The sequence below is a fragment of the Streptopelia decaocto genome, assembly GCF_964273445.1.
Source record: "Streptopelia decaocto genome assembly, chromosome: 5".
NCBI lineage: Eukaryota > Metazoa > Chordata > Aves > Columbiformes > Columbidae > Streptopelia > Streptopelia decaocto.
Genome location: NC_138659.1, coordinates 38,294,583 through 38,322,496, shown reverse-complemented (window position 1 = coordinate 38,322,496; position 27,914 = coordinate 38,294,583). Strand labels below are relative to the sequence as shown.

General features: G+C 38.5%; 1 protein-coding gene across 2 annotated transcripts; it reads right to left on the bottom strand.

The window, feature by feature from the left end:
• Positions 1 to 75: 75 nt before the first annotated feature.
• On the bottom strand, positions 76 to 27,914 carry RUFY2 (RUN and FYVE domain containing 2). Of its 2 annotated transcripts, XM_082054785.1 has the most exons (19): positions 27,828 to 27,914; positions 25,402 to 25,575; positions 24,799 to 24,916; positions 23,235 to 23,336; positions 22,090 to 22,213; positions 18,745 to 18,806; positions 18,144 to 18,209; positions 16,254 to 16,323; positions 14,980 to 15,081; positions 14,128 to 14,244; positions 13,357 to 13,524; positions 11,760 to 11,857; positions 7,852 to 7,971; positions 6,110 to 6,239; positions 5,439 to 5,533; positions 4,953 to 5,001; positions 4,333 to 4,410; positions 2,332 to 2,453; positions 76 to 1,513 (listed from the first exon to the last, which is right to left on the bottom strand). In XM_082054785.1, exons 1-19 carry the CDS (start codon positions 27,829 to 27,831, stop codon positions 1,510 to 1,512), a joined length of 1,803 nt encoding a protein of 600 aa, XP_081910911.1. In that variant the 5' UTR covers positions 27,832 to 27,914; the 3' UTR covers positions 76 to 1,509. The 2 variants fall into 2 exon arrangements, with proteins under 2 accessions (XP_081910911.1, XP_081910910.1); XM_082054784.1 differs by having other exon boundaries at positions 76 to 2,453.

Sequence of the window (27,914 nt, the reverse complement as noted above, 5' to 3'; positions counted from 1 at the left end):
CCTTGCAAGTCACATAAGTGGTGTTTAAACTGAAGAGGAATTGTTTATGAGGAGAAACCTATGAAAAAAAACCCAGTCAGTGAGGAAGTTTTAGATTTAATCATGGTACATAAAGTTACACTTCAGTCTTTGCTGTGAAGAGTGCAAGGAGTTGACATGCATATTTGCCGGCCAAGAGCGCTGGAAGCAAACGGCAGTGTGCAGAGGGGCGTGTGTCCCCCCTGCTTGCTGAAATACAAAAATACAGTAAGTGAACCACAGTGAACCACCACCTTTGCAAGTACCAGCCCTGGGCAGGGGGGGAGGAGGAGGAGCAGTTTTTCTCTACTTGCTAATGCCCCCAGTTCATTAAGTCAGAAGCCATTTCCTAAGAAGAATATAAACAAAGGTATGAAATATAACAAATTGGCCCATGCAAATGGGGTGGTGCAGAGAAAACTGCAGTTCAGTAATAGATACTTAATCTATTGCATTGCTGTGTCATGGAAATGCACTATATGCTTATTTCTAAACGCTGCCCATTTTAAAATTAATTTCACCTGCATAATTTTTGAAAAGTCACTCATTAAATCAGTCCAGCTTAGCATCATCTATAGACCAGATCAAACCCTGGGGGCTCCGGGCCTGCCCCACACAGAGCCCACCTGAACGCGCACCCAGGAGGTGCACCAGCAGCGCTTGGTTTGGCGTGTCCTTAGTGGGGTAGCTCCCTGCTCCCCAAAATATGTAAAGACTTTCTAAAGAACTTGTCCAAGTAATCTCAAAATTCTCAAAATATTTAAAATAATGTGACATTACTCCCATAATTAAGTCACAGATCAATTAAATTTATTTTTTCCAAAAACTATTTACAGATTTACAAGTATTTGTTCTGTATTTTACAAAAAGTTACATTAGGTAATTTTAAAAACATTTTTCTTTACAAAAGCTCCATAAGCAACTACATTGAGGTGTTAAAAAGAACAGCTGCATTAGCTGTTAGAATATTAACTGAATGCCTATCCTCGAAAGACAAAGCTAAGCTAGACCAAGTGCAAGAACAGTTAAAAGACCTGTTTCAAAGCCTCCCTTCTCCTGGTAGTAAGAATATTCCGAGCCTGTGGCTGAAGGAACTACTGGGCTGACAATTCTGCTGAGCAGAGCGCGAGCAGCTCAAGTGAAGGGGCTACATCAGTTCCAGTGCAGTGACACAGCAGTGAGGACAATTTATCAATCTATTTGTATTTGCCGATGGGAAGAACAAGGATTTATGTGCCAGCTCAAGTTCCCATCAGCATGAAGGGCGGTCAGAGCCAAACTTGCTCAGGAGTGCTCCAGAAAAAGATGAAGTTTAGGAAGAAACTCTGAAAGTCTGAGAAAGATGATGACAAAATAAGGAAGCACCTTCCTGTCCAATATGGAAATATTTAAAATTGATTCCCAATATTTAACCCTGGTCTGTCTCGGTGGCAGACTCACCCTGCTTCTTGGGCTCTGCAGGGACTATGTGCACAAGCATGAAAGCAACATTCACCTGAAAATAATGCAAAGATACTTGTTTGAGGTTACAGACAATCTAAGGCAAAAATTCTGTGATGGACACTTCTCTTCCAACAGAAACACAGATACGTCAAATTAATAGTTAATTTTAATAACTAAGTCAGCAAAATGCCCTTTCCTTCACCCAGTGCTGAGAGGCAGTTTGTCTGACAAAACCTCCCTGTACACCTGTGACTACAGAGTTCTCACTGCAATGTTCTCAGATGTATCTTGTCTTGATAATTGAGGGGAAGTAAACAAATATGGTATTTGGCAATAACTTACTGGACCACTGCATCCATTGTGTTACTTTAAAATACAACTTAAAACTAGCTACCACACAGTTCTGCTTCACAACAGCACCACACAGGCACATTCTGCAGCAGAATTACGTTGGACTTGCTGCAGACCAGCCTGTAAAAGCAGGGAAGTGTATCATCCTTTTCAAGATGATTGTTACAACTAAGATACTCATCAATAACACATTAACATCAAGTCTCCTCTATAAACTGCCCTGCTTCCTCCAAAAGAGCCTCCGAGCCTTTTGCTAGACTGACACTGTCACCGCTGGTTTTAACATGTTCATCTTCCGCATTTGGGTCCCATTTTCTCTATTTGTTTCAAGAGGATGCAGACAAATAACGGCACCTTGAAAATGCAACTCTAAACTGCTTACCTGGAATTCTAGAAATACTGCTGTACATTCTTTAGTTGTTTGGTGGTTTTTTGTGTTTTTGTTTTTACAGGATTAGCTAAATACCAAAAGGTAATAACTATCTTGTAAAGGAATCTTATGGCATATTAGAAGAGCACCTCTGTATAAGTATTGCGTGGCAGGAATCACAGACCCGAACAGGTTTTGGTGAGGAAGGCAGAGGCAGTTCATTGTCAGAACACGCACTACAGAAGATCTCTCCACAGTTTCTACAATGATGCTAAAAAACAGAAAGAAGATTGGGGGGAAAAAGGAAAAAAAAAATTATAATGGAAATATATTTGCTAATTGGATCCCAATAAACAATATACACGGAGCAGTCAGAAATGTGATTCCTTCTACTTCTTTTGTCTGAGCATGGAATGAGATTTCAAAAGATAATTCATTTAAATACTAATCTATGATGCAATCCTAGACAGACCGTGGTCTGTCTAGGATTGCATCATAGATAGATACAGAGATAGATAGTCTGTCTAGGACCATATATATATATATATATATAATTTTAAAAAATATATATATATGCTTTTCAGATTTTGTTCAAACCCTGGATTAAGAACACACTCTTCTCTAGAAGAATGTAATACAAGCAATGATATTCAAGACAGCAGATGAGGTGAGGTGGACTGTGAACTGGCTGAAGGAAAGAAGCCAGAGAGTTGTGGTCAATGGGGCAGAGTCCAGTTGGAGGCCTGGATCTAGTGCAGTGCCTCAGGGGGCAGTACTGGGGCCAGTATTATTCAATATATTCATCAACGATTTGGACGAGGAAATAGAGTGACCATCACCAAGCTTGCTGCTGACACCAAGCTGGGAGGAGTGGCTGACACTGAAAGCTGTGCTGCCATCCAGAGACCTGGACAGGCTGGAGAGTTGGGCGGAGAAAAATTTAATTAAATAGAACCAGGGCAAGTGTAGAGTCTTGAATCTGGGCAGGAACAACCCCAGGTTCCAGTATAAGTTGGGGAATGACCTATTAGAGAGCAGCATAGGGGAAAGGGACCTGGGGGTCCTGGTGGACAGCAGGATGACCATGAGCCAGCACTGTGCCCTTGTGGCCAGGAAGGCCAAGGGTACCTGGGGCGTATTAGAACAGGGGTGGTCAGTAGGTCGAGAGAGGTCCTCCTGCCCCTCTACTCCGCCCTGGTGAGACCACACCCGGAATACTGTGTCCAGTTCTGGGCCCCTCAGTTCCAGAGGGACAGGGAACTGCTGGAGAGGGTCCAGCGCAGGGCAACAAAGATGATTAATGGAGTGGAGCATCTCCCGTGTGAGGAAAGGCTGAGGGAGCTGGGGCTCTTTAGCTTGGAGGAGACTGAGGGGTGACCTCATTAATGTTTACAAATATATAGTGTCACGAGAATGGAGCCAGGCTCTTCTCGGTGACAACCAACGGTAGGACAAGGGGTAATGGGTTCAAATTGGAACACAAGAGGTTCCACTTAAATATGAGAAAAAACTTCTTCCTGGTGAGGGTGGCAGAGCCTGGCCCAGGCTGCCCAGGGAGGTTGTGGAGTCTCCTTCTCTGCAGACATTCCAACCCGCCTGGACACCTTCCTGTGTAACCTCATCTGGGTGTTCCTGCTCTGGTGGGGAGATTGGACTGGGTGAGCTTTCCAGGTCCGTTCCAATCCCTGACATTCTGGGATTCTGTCAGGTAGCTAATTGAGATTTAACATAAAATGGTAAAATAAAAATTCCTGCACACATTAATAAGGCATGGAAATTAACATCACATTTTACTTTAAAATGACAATAAACTCATGATTTCTTAGTCTACTGTATAAAAAATGCCATAAAGATACTTATATGTGTCAAATTTTAATAGTGCCAGAGCTGACAAGCACTGGAGATGATGACTCCACAAAGTAGGTTGAATAATTTTAGGTATGTTCCTTTGTGGCACTTCACCAAAAAGCAGCGTTTCTATTGAAATTAGGGTCCAGCTGCACTGTACGTATCAAAGAACTAGAAAGACATCTCAAAAATAACTATGCGTCCATCTGAGCGTTGACATTTCATACCACTCCTCTAAGATAATTAATGTTTTTCTCATAATACATGTAAACAAGTTGGAAGAAATTTCGTGAAAGTTTTACCTTCCTTTTGGAAAGAGAAAATTCCTTTTCACATAACTTGCAATGTGTGGCATCTTTGTCCTTCAGCCAAACTTGGCCCTGGAGAAAAAAAAATATTATAAATATACGTATCTGATGAAGTTAAGATTTGGGTTTCACTGGACAAGACAAATAAGTAACAGTACATTTACTGCCTCAATTGCTTCATGTCCTGAGACCAGTATAGAGTCACAAAGACACTCTGACATTACAGATCATATTTTATCAGCCTTGGTGCTCCAGGTTTACTTAATTCCTAGGACAACCAAATATTTATTGATCGCTGAGACGTAGTAAATAATTTAAGCGCAGTTAGGTACATATTCTGTCCCAGATAAACTATGTAAAATATGGAAGGGTGCACCATTGCACGAGAAGTGTCAAAATCCACAGCTGTACATCAAACAAGAAAAATCCAAAGCAACTGAGGATCTTTTTTCTGTGAGGTTAACGGGAGTCTCTGGTTCTCTCCCACTGGGGGAAGTCACACAGTGAGTCTCTTCTGACCAGCCGCTGTTGGAGAGAAATCATTTCATGCTTCTGAAGTATTTCAAAGGGAACAGTAAAAAAAGAAATTTCTCTTTCCTCCAAATACTACCAACCTGTAATGCTTTGTTCGCTTCTTTTATATCTTCTATTTTCAGCTTTGATCTAAAGAATAAGATAACATGATTTCAAACACCTATATTGTCATTTTCCATCTAAGAACTTCAAAAGTTGTGGGTACTTGAAAAATTATAAGCGAAGTACTCTGCGCTTTTAGTTGAGTATTTTATATTACAGCAGCATCTAGGAGATGCAATCAGTCAATACCAGTAGTATTGACTTAGTACTAAGCACTACAGGAGAAGCTCTCTCCAGAGAGCTCAGAATGGCTGTACATGTAAGTGGGGTGATTTGGGTAAGAGAAATTAGTACCCCACCAGCCAAAAATAAACAGACCTGACCTAACTAGACATATTTCTTTGTGATAACGGGCTAGGTGATATGATCATGCACAGTCCAATTCACATGACCACCATCCTGTTATTTTTCTTAATTCAAGTTTACATGACAAAAATAATAATCATCATAAAGAATGAGATTACTCGCTCAGCTTGGATGCCAGTTCTTGGAGAGCAGCTTCTTGGTCTTGACATATCCTTTTCAGTTGCTTGTTCTTTTCCTGAAGTTTAAGGAACTCCTTAAAACAAAACACAAAACAAATAAGAAAAACCCCAATTATTCTCAAATCGTCTTTGCCCACTGCCTAGAAAACTGCTGGTCTCACTGGGAAAGCCCAATGAATGAATGATCTATCACACTCCCTATTAAGATTCCCAAATCCAACAAGACCTGCAACAACTCAGGATTAAACTCTCTTAGTCCCCAAGAGACGAAGCATTTTTGCTTCTGCAATCCTCTCCAGGAAGCAAATGAAAAGGACAGACTGCAGACCCCAGTCTCACTAGCCAGCCACGTACAGCCAGTCAGGGAGAAGCTGAAGGACTTTCTGGCCTACAATGAGACAACAGAGTCTTCAATGCAACTGAGAATGGAAAACAAGGATTTCAGTTTTCCTTACTCAAAGCACTGGGTTCTGATCTGAGGACTAAATGGGAAGTAAAAAAAAATTTTTTTCTTAGTCTATTTCTGAGAATACATTAATCTAATCCTTCTTATCTACTTGCAGGAATACTTAAAAATACCATGTCTACAACCACAATTAACTTCGCAATCGATTTCTAAATTACTAGTTAAGTTTTACTACACAACTTACTTTTTTAAGGTTAATTATTTCTTGGGTCTCCAGCCTCAGATGAGATACAGTTTCCTTTTCCTTTTGAAGATCTTCCTCTAAGGTTTGCCGCCACTCTTTTTCTATCTTCAAATCTGTTTCCAGTTGAAGCCTAGAATATGCAAAACAAACAAACAAAAAGTAATATAATTTTTTAAAAAATAACAAAAAAAAGTGTTTATTTCTGGGTGCAATACACTATTATCATAATAAACAAATGATCAACTTACACGTTTTCAAAAACAGAAATAAGGTATCATTACCGTAATATTTTAGACAATGGTGTAATAAACAAAACAAAACACTGTAACTTAGAAAATGCTTTTAAAAACAAGTGTATTTAAAGGACCAAGAATATGGCATAATTTTGAAGAGCTGACCTTTCTAATAAATGAGCATGTTTAGATTAACCATAAAACTCTGAAGTCTTTTAAAAACACGCATAAGACCAGGGTCTCCTTAACTTTCCATAGCTTGTGTCTGAAATAAAACCAACCAACCAACCATCCACACTGCGACTGAGGATGCAGACAATGATCTCTGGTGCTCATAAAAGTTATTTAATATTATCTCCTCAGATGCGAATCTTCTATTTTCAACTAAGGCTTACGGCATTTTGAAATGAACTGCAAATAAAGGAGGAAGGACTCTAAATTACTATTTTTATTGAGCTTTCTACATAGCTGAGGTTTAACATAAAGAGGGATCTAAGTTCTATTAGTTTAACTGATGTACAATTAAGAGAATTAGGGCTACTCTGATGGAAGATGCACTTTAGCTGGAATTTCACTATCAGTTTCATGGGAGAGTTGGTGTTTAGGATGTCGGGGAGAACCAAAGGATGCAAGCACACTGCTCAACCTTCTACATCTAAATCGTGCCAACACAATAAAAGAGGAAAAATTCTGAGAGTAGTCATGCAAGGTTTTTTGGTGGAAAACCTGTATCCACATTTACTTTTCCTGTTTTAAAACCACAACTATTTTTAAAGCAAAGACTTACATTTTGGGATACTACCTCAGCATTTGGCCTGGAAAAGATCAGAAGGTTTCAGAATTGCAGAATTCTAAAGCTGGGGTCTGAACTGTTCTTTTGCCAAAATCTGCAAAGATGACTGTGGCTGTGAAGTGAACATTTGTCATGGAAGTTTATTAACGTTCAGAGATGTAAGAGAGGCAGAGTGGGCTAATCACTGGATTGGAAATCACTAATTTTTAAGCCCAAATCCTTATTGTGCCACAGATTTGCACTGTCTTAAATAATTTACTTGTTATCTTTCCAAACAAGGAGAACACCTGCCCTTCCAGGGAGCTTTTTACATTACACATTTCTTTAAATCAGTACCAAAGGATTTAACAGGAAAAAGATTAGAGGGTTGGCTTTTATATTACTTTTTCATATTTAGGATTCCAGTGGATTTTTATTTTTTTCTTTTCTGCACAGTGGTATGTTAAACCACTCCTACCTTACTCATAAGCCTGATCAATTAAACTATTCTTATGCCATTTCGGTTTAAGTTTATACTACTATGTACTTGTACTACATATATTCATTGGAATTACATATTTTCTTCCACCTTGCCAGTACCTAACACGAAGATCTTTCGTATTTACATTCTGTTCAAAACCATTCATCAACAAGAAGCCTGTTTTAAGCCATGGGACATACTGCCATGTAGAATGTTTACTGCTGTATATTTTTCCAAATAGGAAAGACATACTTACAGCTGTTTCTCCTTCTGGGAGAATTCTTTCTGCAGATTTTCAGATTTATTCACGTATTCCTGTTTAAGTTTCTCATCCTCGGCCTCAGCCTCCATTTGAGCCTTCTCTGCTTGCTGCAATCTGGTGTAATTCAAATCAACTTTGGGTAAAACTGAAGCTAGAACTAGGGCGTAGAGGGTGAAGAAGACAAATAAAAGAAAAATGGGGAAATAGAAACACTTCTAAATAAAAACAAAGTCTGGGGAAACTCACAAACTCAAACGAGAAATCCATACAATGCCTAGAGAACTAGCTCCTGGTTTTCATACAGTAAGAGGGTAATCACTGTAAGTAATAATTGGTTTATTTTATGCTCATGAATAACAGATGCCAGAGCACGATGATACATATTTTAGAATTGAAGCATATATCTTAATGGTTTTTTTCGCCTTTAGCATATGGTCATGCGTTATTTTTGGAAGCTTTTTTTACCTCCCAAATAAATCCCATAAAAGTACTTGGCTTGTACTAATCACCTATTAAGACAGGGCAGAGCATGTGCTGTGTAAAAGCAGCTCAAGACAATTCAGGCATAAGGCTGAGTACAAAGCACTGCAATCAGACAGCAAAAAAACTTCACCAGCCTAATACAACAAGACACACCCTGACAGGTCCCACTATATTTATAGAACTACCTCAACTACATCATATTATTAAATGAATTTAAATAATCCGTAGTAAAAATAATGCATTCTTGCACTGGTTAAAATAGCTCCATACTATAGATAAAATAAATAAAACTGATTAATCAAGAAATGAGGGGTAGGTTTTTCACTTAAGCTTTCCTTTCTGAATTCCAGGGGTTTGTTTCTGCTTGTTTCTGATTCCCCTTGGAATCCATTAGCTCACTGTGGTTCCTCTCTGCTTGGTCACCTCTTCAGCCCAAACTAAGATGGATGTAATGTAAGAAAAGTAGAGGTATTAAAACGGAACCCATGCAGTATCGTGGCTACACCTGTCTGGGTGAAAAGACAGGAGAGTAAAAGGGCCTGTAAAGGTCCCACCTGTTGCACCATGTTTAACAAAACTGTTCGAAGGGCCTCTCAGGTGAGCGGTGGGAGAAACCTGTGATACCCTCTGTGCTTGATTTCTCCCTTCCAAAAAATAAATTAAATCGGCAATATGTCTACACTTGTGCTTCTCCTGATGAAGTTGCACCAGCACGAGTTTCCAAAAGCTGCCAGTAAACATTTGAAAAAAGACTGGAATTAAACTGTCTTATAAAGTGTGCGCTATCTCGTTCAGCTACACCAGTTGTTTCAAGAATGTTCCCAGTGACATTTGCGATGCTGCTGCACAAAGGGCCAAAACACGTATGGAAAGGAGAATACTGGGAAAAAGCAGGGTCAGTTCACTGGGCAGGAGCAGCTGAATGAAGCTACGCAAGGCAGTAACACCAAAAGCAAGTTAAAACCCTTCCTAAATCACAAATTAAACTGCAGTGCAGTTTGTACAGCCAAGGTAGAAAGGGAGCTTGCTGGCCAAGAACCCTGCTGGCCAAGCCAAGGTCCAGCGCCGAGGCCACCGCACTGCTCCAACTCCCACCAGTGCTGAGCAGGACCCAGCTCGCAGCAGGATCTGGGATTCAGATGACACTGAGCAGACACTTGTTGGCAGAGATGACCCTGAGCTGGTCACCCATCTCTGCTATGGCCTGTATCTTGTTCTAGTCAGTGCTCCTGGTTTGGCTTTTCTTTGAGGATGGGAGATATTTTTATTTTCTAGTAGCCAGCACATGTTAAAGGCTCTTTCTGATTCCAGACCAAGGAATAATAAGGTAATATAGAATGATGGACTAGAAACCCTTTCTGCATTATTGCATCCTGCCCTTTGCAAACACATCCCCTTCTGCCCAAAGACCCTCAGATTCTTTTCCCAGTCAACTCCCCCTCTGCACTTCAGAGCAAACACTGGGAAGCGTGTCAAGGGCTAAAACTCCAGTTTCTGTGGTGCAGGCAAGCAGCAGCTCAAGCAGAAACAGGAGCTGGAATGGGCAGAGGGAGGGAGAAGGAGTTGGGCAAAGCCGCAGGTCGGGATTACAGCACAGACACGGTCATGGCGAGACCCCTGGCAGGCGAACAAGTCAGACCAGCTCAGGATCCAGGCCCTAAATGTAAATCCAGTTTGTGACGACAGATCCACTGTGCACACCGCAGTGAACGGTTCCAGGCAGGAGTCCCCGCTGCAGAATCTTCTACAACGCGCTGCCTGTCCTGCCCAGAGACCCATCCAAATGCCTTTTAACTCCGGGAAAATATTTTCCCCCACATCACATCAGCAAAATGGAATTGTGCTTTAGCTGGTTTATCCCCAAACCCTCTAATTCTTCCACTGTTCATACTGAACGTACATGCTGACACTACCCTCTTTTTAAATATATCGTCAACAGTGCTAGTTACAACCAAAAAGCCAACAGGGAGCATGCTTTTGGGATAAATACAGCCTAAAGGTGAAAGAAATAAGCAGGGGGAAAGGGAAATATTAGTCAGAAGGGCTACTTTTAAAACCTATTAGGACCATCAAGAATAGAAAAAAATCACTAATTAGAAACAGATGTCAAAAAAATGTACAGCCAAAGTAAATATAGCTAACCTTTTAAAATGAACTTGGTTTGACAATTAAGAAGTGATTACATAGCATTAGAAAACTAGCTTACATTTGCTTAATAATAGTGCAATAGTTTAATTTTTTTTTTTCTCTTTTTTCTTTGTTTTAAGAGGGGTAAAGTGAGATCAGAGGTGACGTTCTTTCAGAAAACAAAACAGAACCCAGCTATGATCAGTTACAGTGCAGGATTTCTAATACCACTTTATACTTAAAGTTGTAATTTTAAAACTCTGAAGTTGTATTTTATCAGTAATTATTTAAACACAACAGATCTGGAGGAGCTTTCAGAATGATATATCTTTGACAAGCTTATACTGGTGCTGAGCTTCATTGCTGGTACATTTGAAGAATGACATTGCAATAGTCCTAGTTTGAGTTAACAGATCTTTGTCACTTCATGAATGCAGTGGACAAAAATCAAAGACAGATGAAGGCAGCAAAATAGTAAAAACAAAAATTGGGATAAAGGATAAAAAGAAAAAGAAAAAAGAGGAAAAAAGGATGTCAATAAAAGAATATTCATGTCTAATTTTTTTAATACATAACCATGTTTTTCATAATCAGATTTAAATGAAAAAAGACATGTCAAACACCAACATGACAGGAATTATGGATATGTTATATTTAACAATTTAAAAGATCAATGTTGCATATAGATCACTAAATTAAAACATACTAATCACATTTTAATACTATGTAATACATGCGGTCTAACCATAATGTAAATTTATGTACCAAAATTTTAGTCTTTCACTTTTCAACCTTTTTGTGTAAAAACTCATTAAGTCATTTAAAATAATGGTACTTCCATAGCACCAGGCAAACACAACAGTGATCCATGAAGGCATTAAATGTTTATATTAAGCACATGCTTAAGTATAAGCAAGATTAATGCTTTGGTTTCTATTGCATTTCATTCAGGTGGGGGGAAAAAAAAAAAAAAAGAAGAGGCAATAATGAATCAGAATTTTGAAACAGCTGAAAGAACAACTTTTGATATCAGCACAAAAACCGAGGACCAGGAGAAAGATGGTGGAGGAAGAAAATTGGCAGATTAAGTTTGTATATAAACAAGTGTATTTGTTAAAAAGAAAAAAAAAAAATAACAACCAACCAAACAGCAAAGCACTAGTTAAAGTTTCACGAAGGTTCTTTTTAAATTTTCTAGTTGAAAGCTACATTTCAGTGGCAACTGTGTAGGAACATGGTAAAATGTAAGGGGATGGAGACATGAATGAGGAAAATCAAAGATGGGCCTGTACCTTTGCTCTAGTTGTTTCATAGTTGCATTGATTTGATTGGTCTTATCCTCTAATCGACCAATTATTTCATTCTTTTCTTTCATAGCATCTTCAGAAACCTGTGCAATAAAAAAGGTTAAACTGAAGTAGGTATATATTACACTGTTACCTCATGGGGTTTTTTTCTTCAATATCTGAAGCGGAAAATGTTGAAATGCCTTCAGGTTTTGATTCTTTTTAACCATTCTCATCTAAAAAAATGTACTTGACAGTACTTAAAATTTTGTGCCTAGCAAACTCATAGTTTTGTAATTTGCAGGTGGAGATTTTATTTAATAAGCATATATTTCACATTTTGGTTTCCTTTCCTAGTCAATCATTTTGCAAGTCAACTTCAATTCACTGATCATCTTTTTAAGTAGCCCGTTAGAACCTTAACAATAAAGTACTAAGATGTCCTGTAAATCGCTGAGGATCTCCAAGTCCTATCAAGATACCATACGCACCTAGAAATCTTTTAAGAATTTTACCAACACATTTCACAGTTTTGATTGCTTGCAGAGCTGTTACAACCGCAGCCTGAAGATCGAAATAAAAGGCAGAACATCATCTTTGCTACACAGCTCAACAGCATTGACTTGTCCCTGAATGGCAGAGACTGGGCACAATTTAACCAGTTCACTCTGCCCAGGAAGTGGGTCTGAATGTCATGAAATGAAATTGGTGTTACCCACAGTCCCCAGAAGTACAGCTTTACAAGAAAAACAAAACCCTACAGATCCTGACCTAATGAAGAACCTTCTCTTATAATTTTTCTTTCCAGCTCTATTTATATTCCTCTCTCTCTGGTCCGGTTTCCTCACATCTGCACCTGGAAAAGCAGCATCCTTTGTCCATCATCTCAATTATCTCCACTGCATCCTATTTTTTTTTCCCTCATTCTGCCACAAATTGGACTGGTTTCTTGTGCTGTTTTTGATAATTTATTCCATAAATCAAATTTATGTTCTGCATAAATAATTCACTGCTAAACTTCCCTGGTGTTTGGTCATTTGTTAACTGCATATTGGGTCTCTTGAGATCCATAATCTCCCAAAGAAGAATTGTGTGGTGCTTACAGATTTTCTTAATTTGCTAACAGATTAAAAAAACACCAAAACAAACAAAACCAACCCACCTTGTAATTAGCTTTTTCCATTTAATGCAACCTGGTTTTCCAAATGCCTTTCCTTACTTTGAAAGTTCAGATCTCCACTCTAACTCCTTACTACATACTTATGTTCTCATGGTTGTTTTGTGCAACTCAGGCCAACAAGTGTCATTATCACTAGACACACTATCACCCTCTCTATTCCACATAGCATGTTATTAGGCCATGATCTTACTCTTATGCTCTTTTTCCTTCTATAAACCCACTAATGTTACATAACTGCCTTAAGAACTTCTTTGTGTGAAATCACGCTTGCATCAGTGATGTTCCAAAACTACAAGCTGACCTTGTGGAAAGAAGTGGAAAGAAACCTAAAATTAAGGAAACAACAGTATTTCACTAAACAAAATGGTAATGCACCTCTCTCACTCCAGGCAAAGTTGGTTTAACAGCTGATTGTTCCCTTACCTGCAGTTTTTGGTACATTTCCATGTTAATTGCTTTAACTTCATCAAGCTGCTGTCGAAGGCCTATGAGGGCATCCTGCTTCTCGTGGATGTCCTTCTCCAACAACTTCATGGCGAGTTCTATCTCGTGCTTCATACTAACTTGAACCACTAGCTCATTCTCCATATCCTACAAAACACAAACACAATGCAACCCGGAATATTTAAATAATAATGCAACATTTTCTCTCTGTTTTGAGAAAGACCAAAGCTAGCTCTAACAGAGCTGCTGCACCACCTATTTCACCACTTGAGAAATTCTGCTCCTCTTTAACTCTGTGAATTATCCACTGCATAAACATTACGTTCTCATGTACTTAGAGACCGATGGGGTTTTTTTAACCTTGGGAGAAGACAACTCACATTATAAGAAACACTGCAAGTGTTGCACAGAGTTGCCTAATTATTAATTACAAAAATAGAACTAAAGGATTTCTATTTTCCCAAGATTTAGCACGCATACAAAGCACACAGTATTGCTTAAAACCTACCTAAAAACTACCCAAAGAAAACGTATTTTCTTTACTATGCTTTAGCAACATTGTTAACAGATGTATTGATTGCTCCATAAAAAAAAACCCCTTTTTATTACAGACAGAAAAAACGCAATTAAAGTTGATTAAAGGTAGCATATAAACTCAGAAAAAGCAAAACTAGAAATATTTATATATAGATTCTTCTCAAGCATAATCTTTTCTAGAAGTGCTATATAATCATAGAGAAGCACACTTACTTGTCGAAGTTGTGATTCTTCTCGAAGCTGCCTACGGGCCTCATTATACATTTCATCTAAGCCCTGCCTGGAATGTTTGTATGTCTGAAGTTCTGCTTCAACATCCACTTTAGTTGCCTATAAAGACATAGAGAATCTATCTTTCTTCAGCACAAGTTTAGCAATTAATAGCATAAATTTAACACTTGGGGTGGGGGGGAAGAAAAAGCTGCTTAAAAATGCATTCTCCAAGCAGAGTACAAACATGGAAAGAGCTGTTTCTGCTATGTGGCCATCAGTTTTAGAATGAGAATTGAGTAAATCTAGCAAAATAAACATCTGTACTGCAGTACAGTCCTCCCTCAGTAAGTCACTCTACTACACAAATGTTTCAGTACTGTAAAATACAGTTCCCGTAAAATACATACAGGAAGTTATGTAAGGAGCTACAAATCACACCTTAAAAAAAAGTTCAGCAATTGTATCTATGATTGCTCCAAATGACATTCCATATAATGAGACAGATCAGAATAGACACTTTGCCAACTACAACACACATTTTTTGACAAGGTTTTCAGATAATATCACCTTAAGTGCTCTTAAATATAGCTTACAGTCTAAAGAAGAAGAAGAAAGGGAAGAAAAATAGAAAGAATACAAGGAAAAATGCTAAAAAATGTCCATATGTTTATAAAACAATCCAGTGAGCTATAATTATGTGACTATAAAGCTCCCCAGGTTTAATAGGTCCTTTCCCTAATAAAATTTGTTTTAGATTTGACCCAGCTACTGCTTAAGCTGCAACATAAGAACATTTGTATGACAATGAACCAATGTGACGTTACTATGTTAAATGTGGCAAAACTAACATACCTCTAGATGATGCTGTGTTTTCATTAAAATAAGAGTATTTTCACTCCTTAACTGATGATTTTCTTCCTGAAGTTTAATGATATTGTTTTTGGCTATTGCTAACTGAAAAGAAGAAAGAAAAAAAAAAAAAAAGCAGTGTGACCACTTTTGTGAATGGAAATAAAGAAAAAACGGTTCTGACGAATGCAAGACCAAGACAATCTCTGCTCTATTCTCACAACATACAAAACAGAGGTTTAATTGTTTTTAAAGAAAACATAAAGCTCCCGGTTTTAGTAATGAGTCACTTTCATGACACAACAGATACTTCATTATTCCATGTCTAGTAAAGAATAGAATGTGCTTTCTTTTCATTGCTTCATAATGACTTAAAGACCCTCAATTCCCTTTCCTCATCCTAAATTTTTTCTTCCTGCTTGGATTCAAATATATCCAGTTCTGTTCTTTTTTGGACATCTTAATATATCATGTGGAGCGATTTACACAAGAAAACCTCTCCCAGATGAAAAGAAAACATATTTATAAAAGAGGAAACGTTATAACTGGGCCCTACAGTATATACCTTAATGTCAAAATTATCAGCCAGCTGATCAAAATAGGTAGACAGTTGACCTCAAGGCTTTCAAAGGAATCAGAATACTCTGAGGATTAACACTCAGAACAAAATGTTTTCCCTCTATCTGGATACATTAACACCCAGAGCAAGCTAGCTATCCCTTCAACACTTGAATTTAGACATTTATTTCAATTTTCCACTTCATTAACTATTTCTCAAGCAGCTCTGATTAAAAAAAATCATGCTCTCTCTTGTAAAACTAAAAAAATATCAGAATCTAGTCAAGCATCAAAGATAACTGGAAATATAGGATATAAATACAAATCCAGAGATAGACAAGTATAGAGGCTGTATATAAGCATATGGTAAATAAGCAAGAAACAACCCTTTGGCTATGGCTGAGGATGGTAAGAGAAACTGCCTGGTGAACTATTTTCTGTCTCTTTGTAGCAACTGGTGTGATCCATTATGGACTAGTCATCTACACAAAATCAGACTTGCTTTAGGAAAGGCTTCTCTTCTGCTTTTGTCCAAAGTGGGAAATTCCATGTTCTACAGAATTAATTTACCGATGTTGCAGGCTACCTAGGCAAGCTGACTTCAAGCTACTGTACACCTTTTCTTCAAGCCAAAATAAAGGTAGCTGAATATATTACACAGAACTTATGTAGATTAAAATAATTTGAGTAAATTACACATTACTAAAAGAAAATAATACCTCTTCAATCAGTTTAGTGTTTGATTTTTCCAGTGAATCAACTCTTGCATGTAGACTGCTAACTGTGCTACTGAAAGAGAAAACGAAAAAACATTATTCAAAATGACATCAAAACTCATTCAACCAAACTCAAAAGCTGTAATGTGAGGTACAATGATTAATCGTTGAGGGCTAAAAGGTCTGGTCCTGTTATTTGAGGTTTTCCTAAATACAAGATAATTAGTCTCCTTTGTTAACATTTATATACTTGTTTCCAACTCTCAGCGTCATGCCTGTCACTTAAACTCCTGGTCAGGTGTGACTCTACAGGTATTCTCCCCTTTATTTTCACAACTATATTGTATCCAAACATTTAATGACTTCTCTTAAAAGACAACTTACAAGATTCTTGGTCTTTTTTCCCCCCATAGAATGAAATCATTCTCTAGGTTCTCTTCCTCCAAAACCCATTTCTGTTATGAAATTATTTGCTTCTCCCCATTTTTTGAGATCCGCAAGCTACCTCTTTCTTGATGCTTCTTGACTTCATGTATAAGCCTCACCAGAATTTTATTCCCTTTTATTACTGTTTTTTTTTAATCATATCAAACTACATCCAGGTCACCTCTGTTACCTGATTGCCTATTTCTGCTGTAAGCACGTTTTTTTAGGTTGCACTACACACACAGGAAAAAAATAACCAACCAACAGCAACAAACCACAACCCTATTTTGTAACACCGTTTACTTTTCCACGTATTTCTACTGTGGTGTCCTCAGAAGTTACCAGTTCATTAAGAATGGCAAAGTAGAGGAGATTAATGCATTTTAGGATGTGTGTAAAGGAACAGCTGACCTGAAATAAGAGAGTTGTTGAATCACTGGTTTGCAAGTAATTCCGTGCATAAACTAGCGTACAAGAACATACTCAATACATAGGGTCTCACTTGAATAATGACACATGTTCCTTTCTCCTCCGTAACTTACCTTCATTTTGCTCATATTTGATGCACTCAAGTTATTCTGTCCCATTGAAGGTTTCTGCTCAGTGACTGACACAATTTTTAATCAGAATATCTTTACGCCAACAGTGGCCATACAGTAACTAGCGATCAAGATTACCAGCATTACAAATGAAAACATATGATTACATTTCAAAAATGGATCAAGATGCTAAGATATGTTACAGATTCTATGGAAGTGCTTTGTGGATTTGTTGTTTGGTTTTGGTTTGGGTTTTTTTTGTGTGTTTTGTTCAGTTTGGTTTTTGTTTTTTCTTTTGTAGCTCCTTGCACTATTCAATTCTATATGATACTCCTCAGAGTTCCTCTGTTTGTACAGTAACAGACATAGTGGTAAAGCAGGTTTGCTCTATTCAGCAAAGGGGGAAAGGTTGCTTTCCTGAAAACTGTTTCTAAAGGAACCAAAACCTACATCATGTAAGTAGTTTTCTGCAAGAAATCAACTTATACAGTTTTGGTTTTAGACATTAAAGCTACAAACTAAAATATTATGAAAGGCCAAGGAACAAAAGCATGTGGTTTCACTCAGTTCACTCAGCATCACTTTCTGAAAACTGTTAAGTAGAATGCAGTTAAAATCCAGATTAAGCTTTTCATTCCTGTGAAGTTCTGAATTGTGAGGACCCTGATTAGTTTTGGCCAGCTGTTTTTTGTTGCTCTGAAGAACAAAGGTTCTAACTGTCAAAAACAAAAGCACAAAAACAAGACTTCCTGAGTCTCTCCAGAAGAGCGTATCCTTTCCAGCTTCACTACACCTGCAGCCTAAACATGACGAATTTGCACCCCTTTCTCTGAAGGTGTCTCACAAAGCTGTGGTACAAAAGGAATTACAGATGTTTTATTATGTCTGTAAGTTTGGCCCAACATGTGTACTTCAAAGGAATACTTACTTGAGTTGCCTGTTCAGTTCTTCAACATAATTCTTTTGGTCCAAAATGGCAGCAATCTGTTCATCTCTAAAGCAAGCACATAACAAAATAAACTTTAACAAAATGACGTAGTGAACTGAAAATATATGGATCTATCATATGCAAATGTCCATCATAGTTGTGCTTCTTAAAAAGAAAGGAAGCAACTTCATCTCACAATCACAAAGTCAATAACTTACATGTTGTGACATCAGTGAGAGACAAAAAAACAGTCTCTAAAGAAAAAGGATGTTTTTTTTACTCTGCTGTAACTCTAGTTCTGCGAAATACTGACTAAATCCCCAGCTGAGGGGTTAAAGATTGACAGGTTCTTTTTCACCGCTGCCTTGTAGTCCTCCAAGACTGTCCACCAGACAAGGGACACAGGTGATGCTGCTGAGGCTTGATCTGGACTGAAAACATTCTTTCAGTCATACACAACAATGTAGCATGCCATTTTTATCCAGATGGTGAGATAAGATTTCATATTTAGGGAACATGACTTACTTCTACACAGAACATGGCACCAGTCAAGAAATTATTTGTTAACATGCAAAATCTGAGGAATTTGGTGAGGATGTACCTTTCCTTACCCCCAATTTCATCATCACTCTTTAAATACATAGAGAAATCGATCACCCCAACCTAGGGAAAAGCAAACGCACAGAGTTTAATATCATACAAATAACAGTCTTGTATCTACATAAGTACTAAAACCTCAGTTAAATCAGCTTAAGATGGGTCAAGTTTCAGCCAGAAGGCCAAAAAACTGACCCATAATATTTTAAACAAGATTTTTTTTTTGTTAAGTGTAGTCTCACATATTTGTTACAATTATGTTACCTTTGAACAAAATTAACAACGTGCTACGTACGAAATCTCAAAGAAAAGATGACTTGTTATCTCTGACTGAGTTTAGCCAAGAATTTAGAGGAAGAATTTCATTTAGGGAATCATCAGACACTCAAACCTACTCAAACCTACCACTGATTGAGTAGACTTGTGATAATCAGTCCATAGTGTTTCATGTTATTTCCTACCACAGTACATCTTCCAAAATTATGTTTTCCCCCGTGTTTAGTTTTTCAATATATCTTGCCAAATAATACAACTTCTCCACACTTGCTGATTCCCACGTGTGCCTACTCAATTGTACTAATTTTTTAAAACCTTTCTAAATCTGAAGCTAACTAATGTATTTTCTATTCAATTGTCATTTAATCGTATGTACTATAAATGACATCACCATGAGTTCTGCTTCCAACTTTATTCATGAACCTCTAACAAAAGTATTTAACCACTTTTGCTTTACCAAAACCCTTCCTTTTAGGTCTCTAGCAGCCTTTTCACAAAAGTATTTCAATTTATCTGATCTACCGCTTCCTTCCTCCCTATGACAGTCTTCTAACAGTTCCTTCCACATCTTTTTTGAAAATGTATCTTCTACAAAGCTTTTTGAAAAACATATTTTGCTTGTTAAAGCAAAATACCATCTCTATAAAAGGTAAAATGTTATCTCTGCACAAGTTACTCTGTTTTAATTCTCCCTGTGCGCACACACATTTCACCATTGAACAGCATCCTTCTAACATACCAAAACTTTGCTCCTGGATGTGACTTCCATCATCCTTCACAGGTTTCTCTTTCTGCTCAACACAACTTGCTGCTTCTGTCTTATCTAAGAAGAAGCCTTATTTACACTACTCTTCATAAACAGAATTGTTCTCAAAATCTTATTAGATTGATGCAAAAGGAATTGCAGTTTTTGCATTGTTGAAATTTATTGGAAACATTCTTAAATAAATGTGGTTATGTTACACCTAATTTTAATGCACTTTTCTCGCTTTATGTTTTTTGCTACTGACTTATTACTTGCTGTTTATTTTATATTTATTTTAGACTATGGAAATTACGTTAGACAAAAAGCAAACTTGAGCGATTTTCTTATTGAAGTTAAAAATGAGTTGTAAAGCAGCGGAGACAACTCGCAACATCAACAACGCATTTGGCCCAGGAGCTAGTAAAGAACATGCAGTGCAATGGTGCTTCCCAAAGTTTCACAAAAAAGACGAGAGCCTTGAAGATGAGGAGCGCAGTAGCTGCCATCAGAAGGTGACAGTGACCAAGAGAGAGCAACCATTGAAGCTGATCCTCATGCAACTACACCAGAAGTTGCCAAATGACTCAACGTTGACTGTTCTATGGTCATTTGGCATTGGAAGCAAACTGGAAAGGTGAAAAAGCTCCATCAGCGGGTGCCTCACGGGCTGATCAAAAATCAAAATATCGTTGCTTTGAAGTATCATCTTCTCTTATTCTAATGCAATAACAACAAATAATTTCTCAATCAGATTGTGATGTACGACAAAAAGTGCATTTTATACGACAACTGGCGATGACCAGCTCAGTGGCTGGACTGAGAAGAACCTCCAAAGCCAAAAAAAAGGTCACGGTCACTGTTTGATGGTCTGCTGCCACTTCTGATCCACTCCAGCTTTCTGAACCCCAATTCCACCTGAGAAGGATGCTCAGCAAATCAATGAGATGCGCCAAAACCTGCAGCGCCTGTAGCCAGCATCAGTCACCAGAAAGGGCCCAGTTCTTCTCCACGACAACGCCTGACTGCACATGGCACAACCAACGCATCAGAAGTGGAATGAATCCGGCTACAAAGTTTTGCCTCCATATTCAGCTGACCTCTCACCAGCCGCCTGCCACTTCTTCAAGCATCTCGACATTGTTCTGCAGGGAGAACACTTCCACAACCAGCAGGATGCAGAAAATGCTTTCCAAGAGTTTGCTGAATCCTGAAGTATGGATTTTTACACTACAGTAATGAACAAACTTCTCATTGGCAAAACTGTGTTGATTGTAATGGTTCCTATTTTGATTAATGAAGACGTGTTTGAGCCTGGTTATAATGATTTAAAATTCACAGTCCGAAACTGCGATTACTTATTATTACCTAAATACCTTCTCAAATCAAGTTTACATCCCCTCATACAGCAAAGCCACCAAGTCACTTAGATAACAAAGGTGTAGCTAGCAATAGATTTTGTCAATTATTACACACGTAATTCTCAATACTAAGAAAAGCATATTGATAAATTTTCTATAACTATAAGCCTTTCGATATTAAGTCTTCTGGTATGCAACCTCAGTGCCTAAAACATTAGATATTAACTAGAATGATCAAAGACAAGTTAACACTATGATTCACATTCTTTGCCACAGAAATCACTTTTTCATCGAATATATGCTGAAATACAGTAAATAATCACTTAACTATTATGATTTTCTCCACAAAGAAGCTGGACAGAAAAAATCAGGACTGAACACAGTCCACATTTATTTATAAATACTTGTGCATCTGCCTTTACTAAGAACCCGTCAAGATTTTCTTGGAAAGGATCAGAGTTCAAAGTCAAAGCACTCTGCAAAGGAGGAAGAATACTAAGCTTGGTTTTGCAGACTGAAAGCAGTCACCCTCTTATACAGTCTTTCATTACACCGTGTGAAGCAAGTTTTTGTTTCAGGTCCTTGAAACATTGCTATTATGTTCCAGAAAAACAAGGAATGAACCAAACGGGATAGACTGATCATGGAACTACGCTTCTCCCACAAAGGTAAAGGATGAGTTGTGCAATTCAGATGGAAAGAATTCTGCATTGCTACTAATAAAATGGCATCCACTTGATGACAAAGCATAAATTTTTACCCTTGCACTCTGCCAATTATCACCATCTAAAGGTGCAACCCAAGCAATACTGAGGTTAATGCAACAGCCTCCACTGATCCAGGAGCTGAATCATACTCTGAACAGTCTCTAGGATAATTTCTAACAAGTCACAACTCCATAGTAAAAAAATTCACTGTACACAAAAATCTTACAGATTGCACGTACATTACTTTACCTGGATTGACTTACTTGTGAATCTAGGTCTTCTCCCTTCACACACAGGTTAGCATCTATCACATTTAACCCAACTAATAGCCCAACAATAACTGCTCCTTCTTCCTCCATCATTAAGGCATGATACTCGTAAAACTCACTGTTAAAGAAGAAAATTGCATCTTATTGGTATACTCAGTATATTTACATGCAACAAATTAATAAGTGACATCTAAAACTGAATTGTTTCTATGATTTTAGCCTTACGTCAACATCCTTAAAGATGAACTTGGTCTTTCCATACTTTCACCTCATAAATATTCAAAAATTGAAAGTGCATGGTTTGTCTCAGAGGCCATTACAGACAAAGACACTACCTTTGGCTCCAGAAATCTGAGCCACAAGCTGCTGAAGGGTTGGGAAATCTGGGGGGCAAAGCTTATTTTGCCCCCTTTATTTTTTTAAAAGGTTTTTCACTTGCTATTAGCCACTTTTGAATAGAATAATGGACCAGATGGATGTCTGGTCACGTTGAGTCAGACAATTCTTATGTTCTTAAGAAACACTGCAGGATGCAAAACAAGAATGGTAAGAAAATTCATCTGGTATGAAAAAAGGTCTGGACTTCAATGAACACATGCTTGAAATTAAAGAAGCCAAGGAAGAGATTAAATGTGTAAAAGAAGAGAAACAGAAAGGGCTGAAATGCTAAAAAGTTTTTGAAAATAAAAACACTCCACTAAACAACAGAATACCATAATTTAGCAACTCCTCCTCGCATTCTTTAAATAAAGTTTTAGACTCTCTGAAACAAACTGTGCTTTCAATAGAAAAGTCCATAGCTGTTTAACACCAATGTCATCCTGACATACCAGCACTATCTAGGCAGACAAGAAGAGTCTTAAAAATATATAGAGATTACAGAACTGAAATCAGGATGACAAGTTTGGGGTTTTTTTCCCTGTATGCTTCAACTAACTGATCAGAAAGGAGAAGTTATACTAGAAGAGAGCAATGCAGTTTTAGAACTGGAAGAAATCAGCCCACAGGCCAGAAGCTACACCTTCCTATGGTAAGGATGCATCCAAAAGTAGCAAACAGAAAATAATACCTTTTTTTTTTTTTCCCAGGAGACTAAATCTCTAAACTAAATTATAAGCAAAATCTACTTAATTGTTTACCTGAGAAGATCTCTTTGAATGATTAAACAGCGGAGATAGTCAGCCATTTTCTTCTGCATTAATGCTAACCGTAACCAGGCCCGGGCACGGCCCAGTGGTGTTCTGAAAAGAAGGGCATGAAGACCAACAGTCCCAAATCAACAATATATTCATTAATTCACTGTATTAAACATTTTATCAGTCTATTGGCAGAGCAATTGGTATTTCTGAAAGGGTATTTTAAACTATCAGTTGAGTAAAGCGGTCTGGGAAGCCACAAGGTCTGGGCTTTGGGCTCCAAGCTTTGGGATAAGATCAGAAAAATTTTCATCAACTCAGCTGGGCTTGGGAGCAGAAGGTGGAGAGAACAGGAACAGAGAAAGCACAAGAGCCTGACTGTAAAATTAACTGTTTTACTCAGTGAAAACATGTTACTTTCTACACACTGTTGTATTTCAATGTGCTTTGTTCTCACACTGTATGTGGCTGGCAGCATGGAAAAAGATGTCCTGTAAGTACCTTCTTCTTAACCTGACAGTGCCTGTAAAGGTAATCTTGAAACTCCTGTTTCTAGCCGAAGTAAAACGACTGCAAAAATTCAGACTCCCCTCTGCAACTTGCTTATAAAGTCAGAGGAATTGTGAGAAAAGTAACCAAATGTTCATTCTAACTCATCACACAAGCCTGCTTTCCCAGTCTTCTCTGGGTCTACACAACTGAATTCTAGCTTTAACTCATACTTGTTTACAAATTCAGTGGTATCCTAAAGACAATTCAAAAAATATGAAAATGTATGTAACTGGCAAACATTAGTATCAAAAAAATTACACCTGGACCTTTAGACCTTCTTCTTCTAGTGCTTGCACCCTTAGAAATGGTAAGTACAGAAATGAAAAAACAGCAACAAAAAACATTTGCATGCTATATCAGGATAGAAAGAGTGTAACACACTTGGCAAAGGTTATTATTTCATCTGGCCTGATACAAGAGTAAATAACAATTTCTATACCTATGTGCTTTAGATACAGTCTACAGCTAGAGATTCTAACCCTTACGCTGCCATATACCAATCACAATGTAACCCAGCCCTTTTGGAATTTAATGTACAGCCAATTCTAAAGCTAAATACAAAAGCAGAGTGCAGAGGAATGGGAGAAGATTGTAGTCCCCGGCATAATTTTACAGATGAGAAAGACCCTACACAAACGAATCTGAAAAGATGCCTCATACTTTCCTCTTCAGCACATAACCTTTTGTTTCTATGCAGCCTTGCTGACCAGACTCACAGTTGCTGCAGTTCTAGAATGCAGACCATTTGACACACAACCTGTTCCTTATTGCACCTTTTTTGTCCACCATTCAGAAAACTCTTCCACCAGAAAGATCAGAAAATAACATGAAAATACTACTCTTTTAGCTGTTTTATGCAGAGCATGAAAAGCTAGCAAGATTCACCTGTGCTCCCCCCAATATCATGTGCTAGCTGTTCAAAGGCTTGATTAATGCCGAGTGAAGTCATAAGACATCTGCAGATTCTTAATCAGATCCTTTACTTTTCTTGCTGTATTTTACCAATACTACTTACTTAAGGCCAGGCAGATCTCTGACACTTGCTGCTATTTCCTCAGCTTCTGGATATAATTTCTCCACGAGTTCCAGAGGACCCCAGATGGTTTTATTGTAACTTAGAAAGGATTTTCTCACTAGGAAGAGAAAAATTAAGTAGCTGAATTGATTTAAAATACTGGGAAATAATTTATTTAAATTACTGCAGTAGCTTCCTTCAAAATAGCTGGTGTGATGCAAGGTTCAACTCCTAAACCCAGACAACAGGTAGCTGTGACACTGGTCAGTTCACCAGTATCCAAAGTCATCTTCTGAATTACTTCACTCTGAACATAAAATTGCTGTGCTGGAACAAAATAAAACAGAAAGGATGACTAGCTAAACATATAAGATACATATATGCACTTGTGGTAAGCCCTGGACCACTTACAGCAAATGGTACATGAAAGAAATCAGTAAATGTGGAAAAATATCTTGTGAAGTATTAATGATGACACAATTAAATATAAAAGGTGACAACTTACACAATTTCTTCACTTGTTAAAGCAACATAACGCACTTTGATTTTATCTCATTTAAGAAAGAAAGGAAAAAAAGCATGCAGGTAGAGCAGTCAGCACACCTTTGAGGCCGTGCTTCAGGCAATGCTCCATGACAACGAAGAACTGCTGCAAAGGCGGGTAGTCAGAATCCAGAGTGCGGCCAAAGCTCAAAGCTGATTCAATGAGACCTTTGATACTCAGTTTAGCCATGTTCAGTAAATTTGCTCTTTCCACAGCTGTAGGGTCCTTTACAGCTAAGACAAGAAAGGAAAAAAAAAGGTTATTGTTCAAGTTTTAGAAGAGATGCAAAATAACAAAATGCTTCATGGCCACTTTGTTCAAAGAAAAATGGAAAAATGTACCTTGATCTAGATAAACTCAAAGGAATAACTGAATGAGTGCTATAAACCACCATGTTGTAGAAAAGCATCCCCTCTAACAAACACCATGGTAGTAAAGCCATGTTCCTGTTCATGGAAGAATCTGTTTGGTGTAGTGCAGTCTGCCTACAAGAAACAGACATCATAATTCTCACATATAACCACTTTCCACTGTAGTCTTAATTGCACAGTGACATAAACACATGCTTTCCTGTGCAGTTTCAGGAAAATACTACATATTACTTACTGAAATTTTAGTTTCTCTTATAGCTACAAAAAATTTTCTGCACAAGAAAGCTTAAGAACTAAAGGTTTTGCTGTAACTTAAAAATGTTTTTGGTAAACTTTACAAAATGTACACTACAAAAATGCATTTAGGGATTAAATCTATTCAGTAAAAAACCCATAGCTTTTAAAAATCATCTTATTCTGACAGAATGGACAAGGTTCCTCTTCTTAGAGGTCCTGCTACTGAAATCAGATTCTTAAATTCATGAGATCCTTAGTTTATTTTCACTTATAATAAAGCAATTCAAACATTCAGGCCACCCTCTAACACAGACAAAGCAACCATCTGTTTATTCACCATGATCAAAGTAACCGGGAAAGAAGCAAAAAAGTTGATGATTAACTGTTTTCCCTTATTTGCAATTAAATCTAACAAAAACAGATCATCTTTTTCAAGGCACTGAGACACAGATGTTTAAATATCTACACAGATTTCTGTCTGAGGGAAAAACTGAGCCTCTTCCTCTGCAAATCTGCATACTGGTATATGACCTTATGTCTTTGCACATCAGAAAACATAAAGAACTGTACACAATAAAACCAAAAACAAATGAAAAAATTAATCATTACAACAGATGGCTAATTTCTCAGTTCCTCAAACGGCAATTAAATTAATTGTCTCATTTCTTGCATATCGCAGCTCTAGGTATGTAGGTATTAGATACCAGACACTTAGAAAATTACTTTCTCATTTTCTGTATTCCTAACTGTCTATCAAACATCAGATTACATTATTCCTATACAATATAGCCTATCTCAGGTAACAAGTGAAAAACAATGACTGAGATCATGCACCTGAGATAACCTTGAAAACTACTTCTATAGCCTCTCAGTTCACCAGTACTTCAACAGAAGACACGAAAAGATGTTAGAAGCCATGGCAGCCAGTGAGCAACAGTGCTCTGGCTAAAACGCACCCGGTGAGCAGTCATGGCTCACTGGTTTATCTCTGGACTCTGCGAATGGATCCAACCCAGCCAAGAGCAGCACCAGCCCACCCCGAGCAAATGGAGCCTGGCAACACCAAGAGCTTTCTGTTCCTAAATCTCATACCAGACCTCCTGGTTCTTTAACAGATTTGCTATTGACAGTGCTAAATGTGAACATTATTGTAGAAAAAGCCCCACTGGAATTCGGACCTCAGGTGGGCAGCTCTCCCTCGCTAAGTATTCAAGTCTATTTCCCCAAAGACATCTTACAAATCCCTTTTTCAGGTGACCTCATTTCGACTTTCGGGGCTGATCCTCCGCACAGATTTCCACATCTAATGTCCTTGTAATTGCCAGCCCTCTTCCCAGCTTTTCTGGGGCAGAAAGGCATTTTAGGTCTGTTTTAAAGTGTGGTCTACCTCCACATCACAATTTTTCTTCGCTAGCTTTAAAAAAAAAATAAAATAAAATTTACAATTTCAGATGGTGTGTTTTCCTGTAACTGCTAGGACTGTATGGGGTAGATTGTGCAAGGGGGATGAAAAATGAGCTATGAAGGGCTCTTCTCACCCCACGGGGATGCTGTGCAGGTGGCACTGATGTCGCCGGCCTCACCAGACCCTGCCCGGCGAGGCTTGGCCTGAGAGACAACATTCCTCTCCCAGTCCGGATGAGCAGTCACTCGAAAAAAAGACAAGCGTGTCGTCGCTACGGCTACGGGCGGCACAAGGTCTCCGTGGGTCACCCGGCGGCAGAGACACCCGCCGCTGCAGACAGACCGCGGGCCGAGGCCGCTCCCGGCGTCGCCGCCGCCCCCCGCGCCCGCCCCAGCCCCGGTCCCGGTCCCGCCGCAGTCGCCGCCTCACGCCCCGTCTCCCCCTCGTCCCCAGCCCGCCCGGCCCCGCTCACCCATGGCTGCAGAGGAGCCGCCACCTCGGCCGCTCCCTGCGGCTCCTCCCGCCCCACCGCTGCCCGGGGCCGCCCCTCCAACCGCGC

Coding starts and splice junctions, on each gene's coding strand:
- RUFY2 (XM_082054784.1), bottom strand. Junction 18,807..22,089: donor GAGAAGACCTAGATTCACAA/GTAAGTCAATCC, acceptor GCTTTTCCCTAG/GTTGGGGTGATCGATTTCTC. Junction 5,534..6,109: donor AAATAATTAACCTTAAAAAA/GTAAGTTGTGTA, acceptor TTTTGTTTTAAG/GAGTTCCTTAAACTTCAGGA.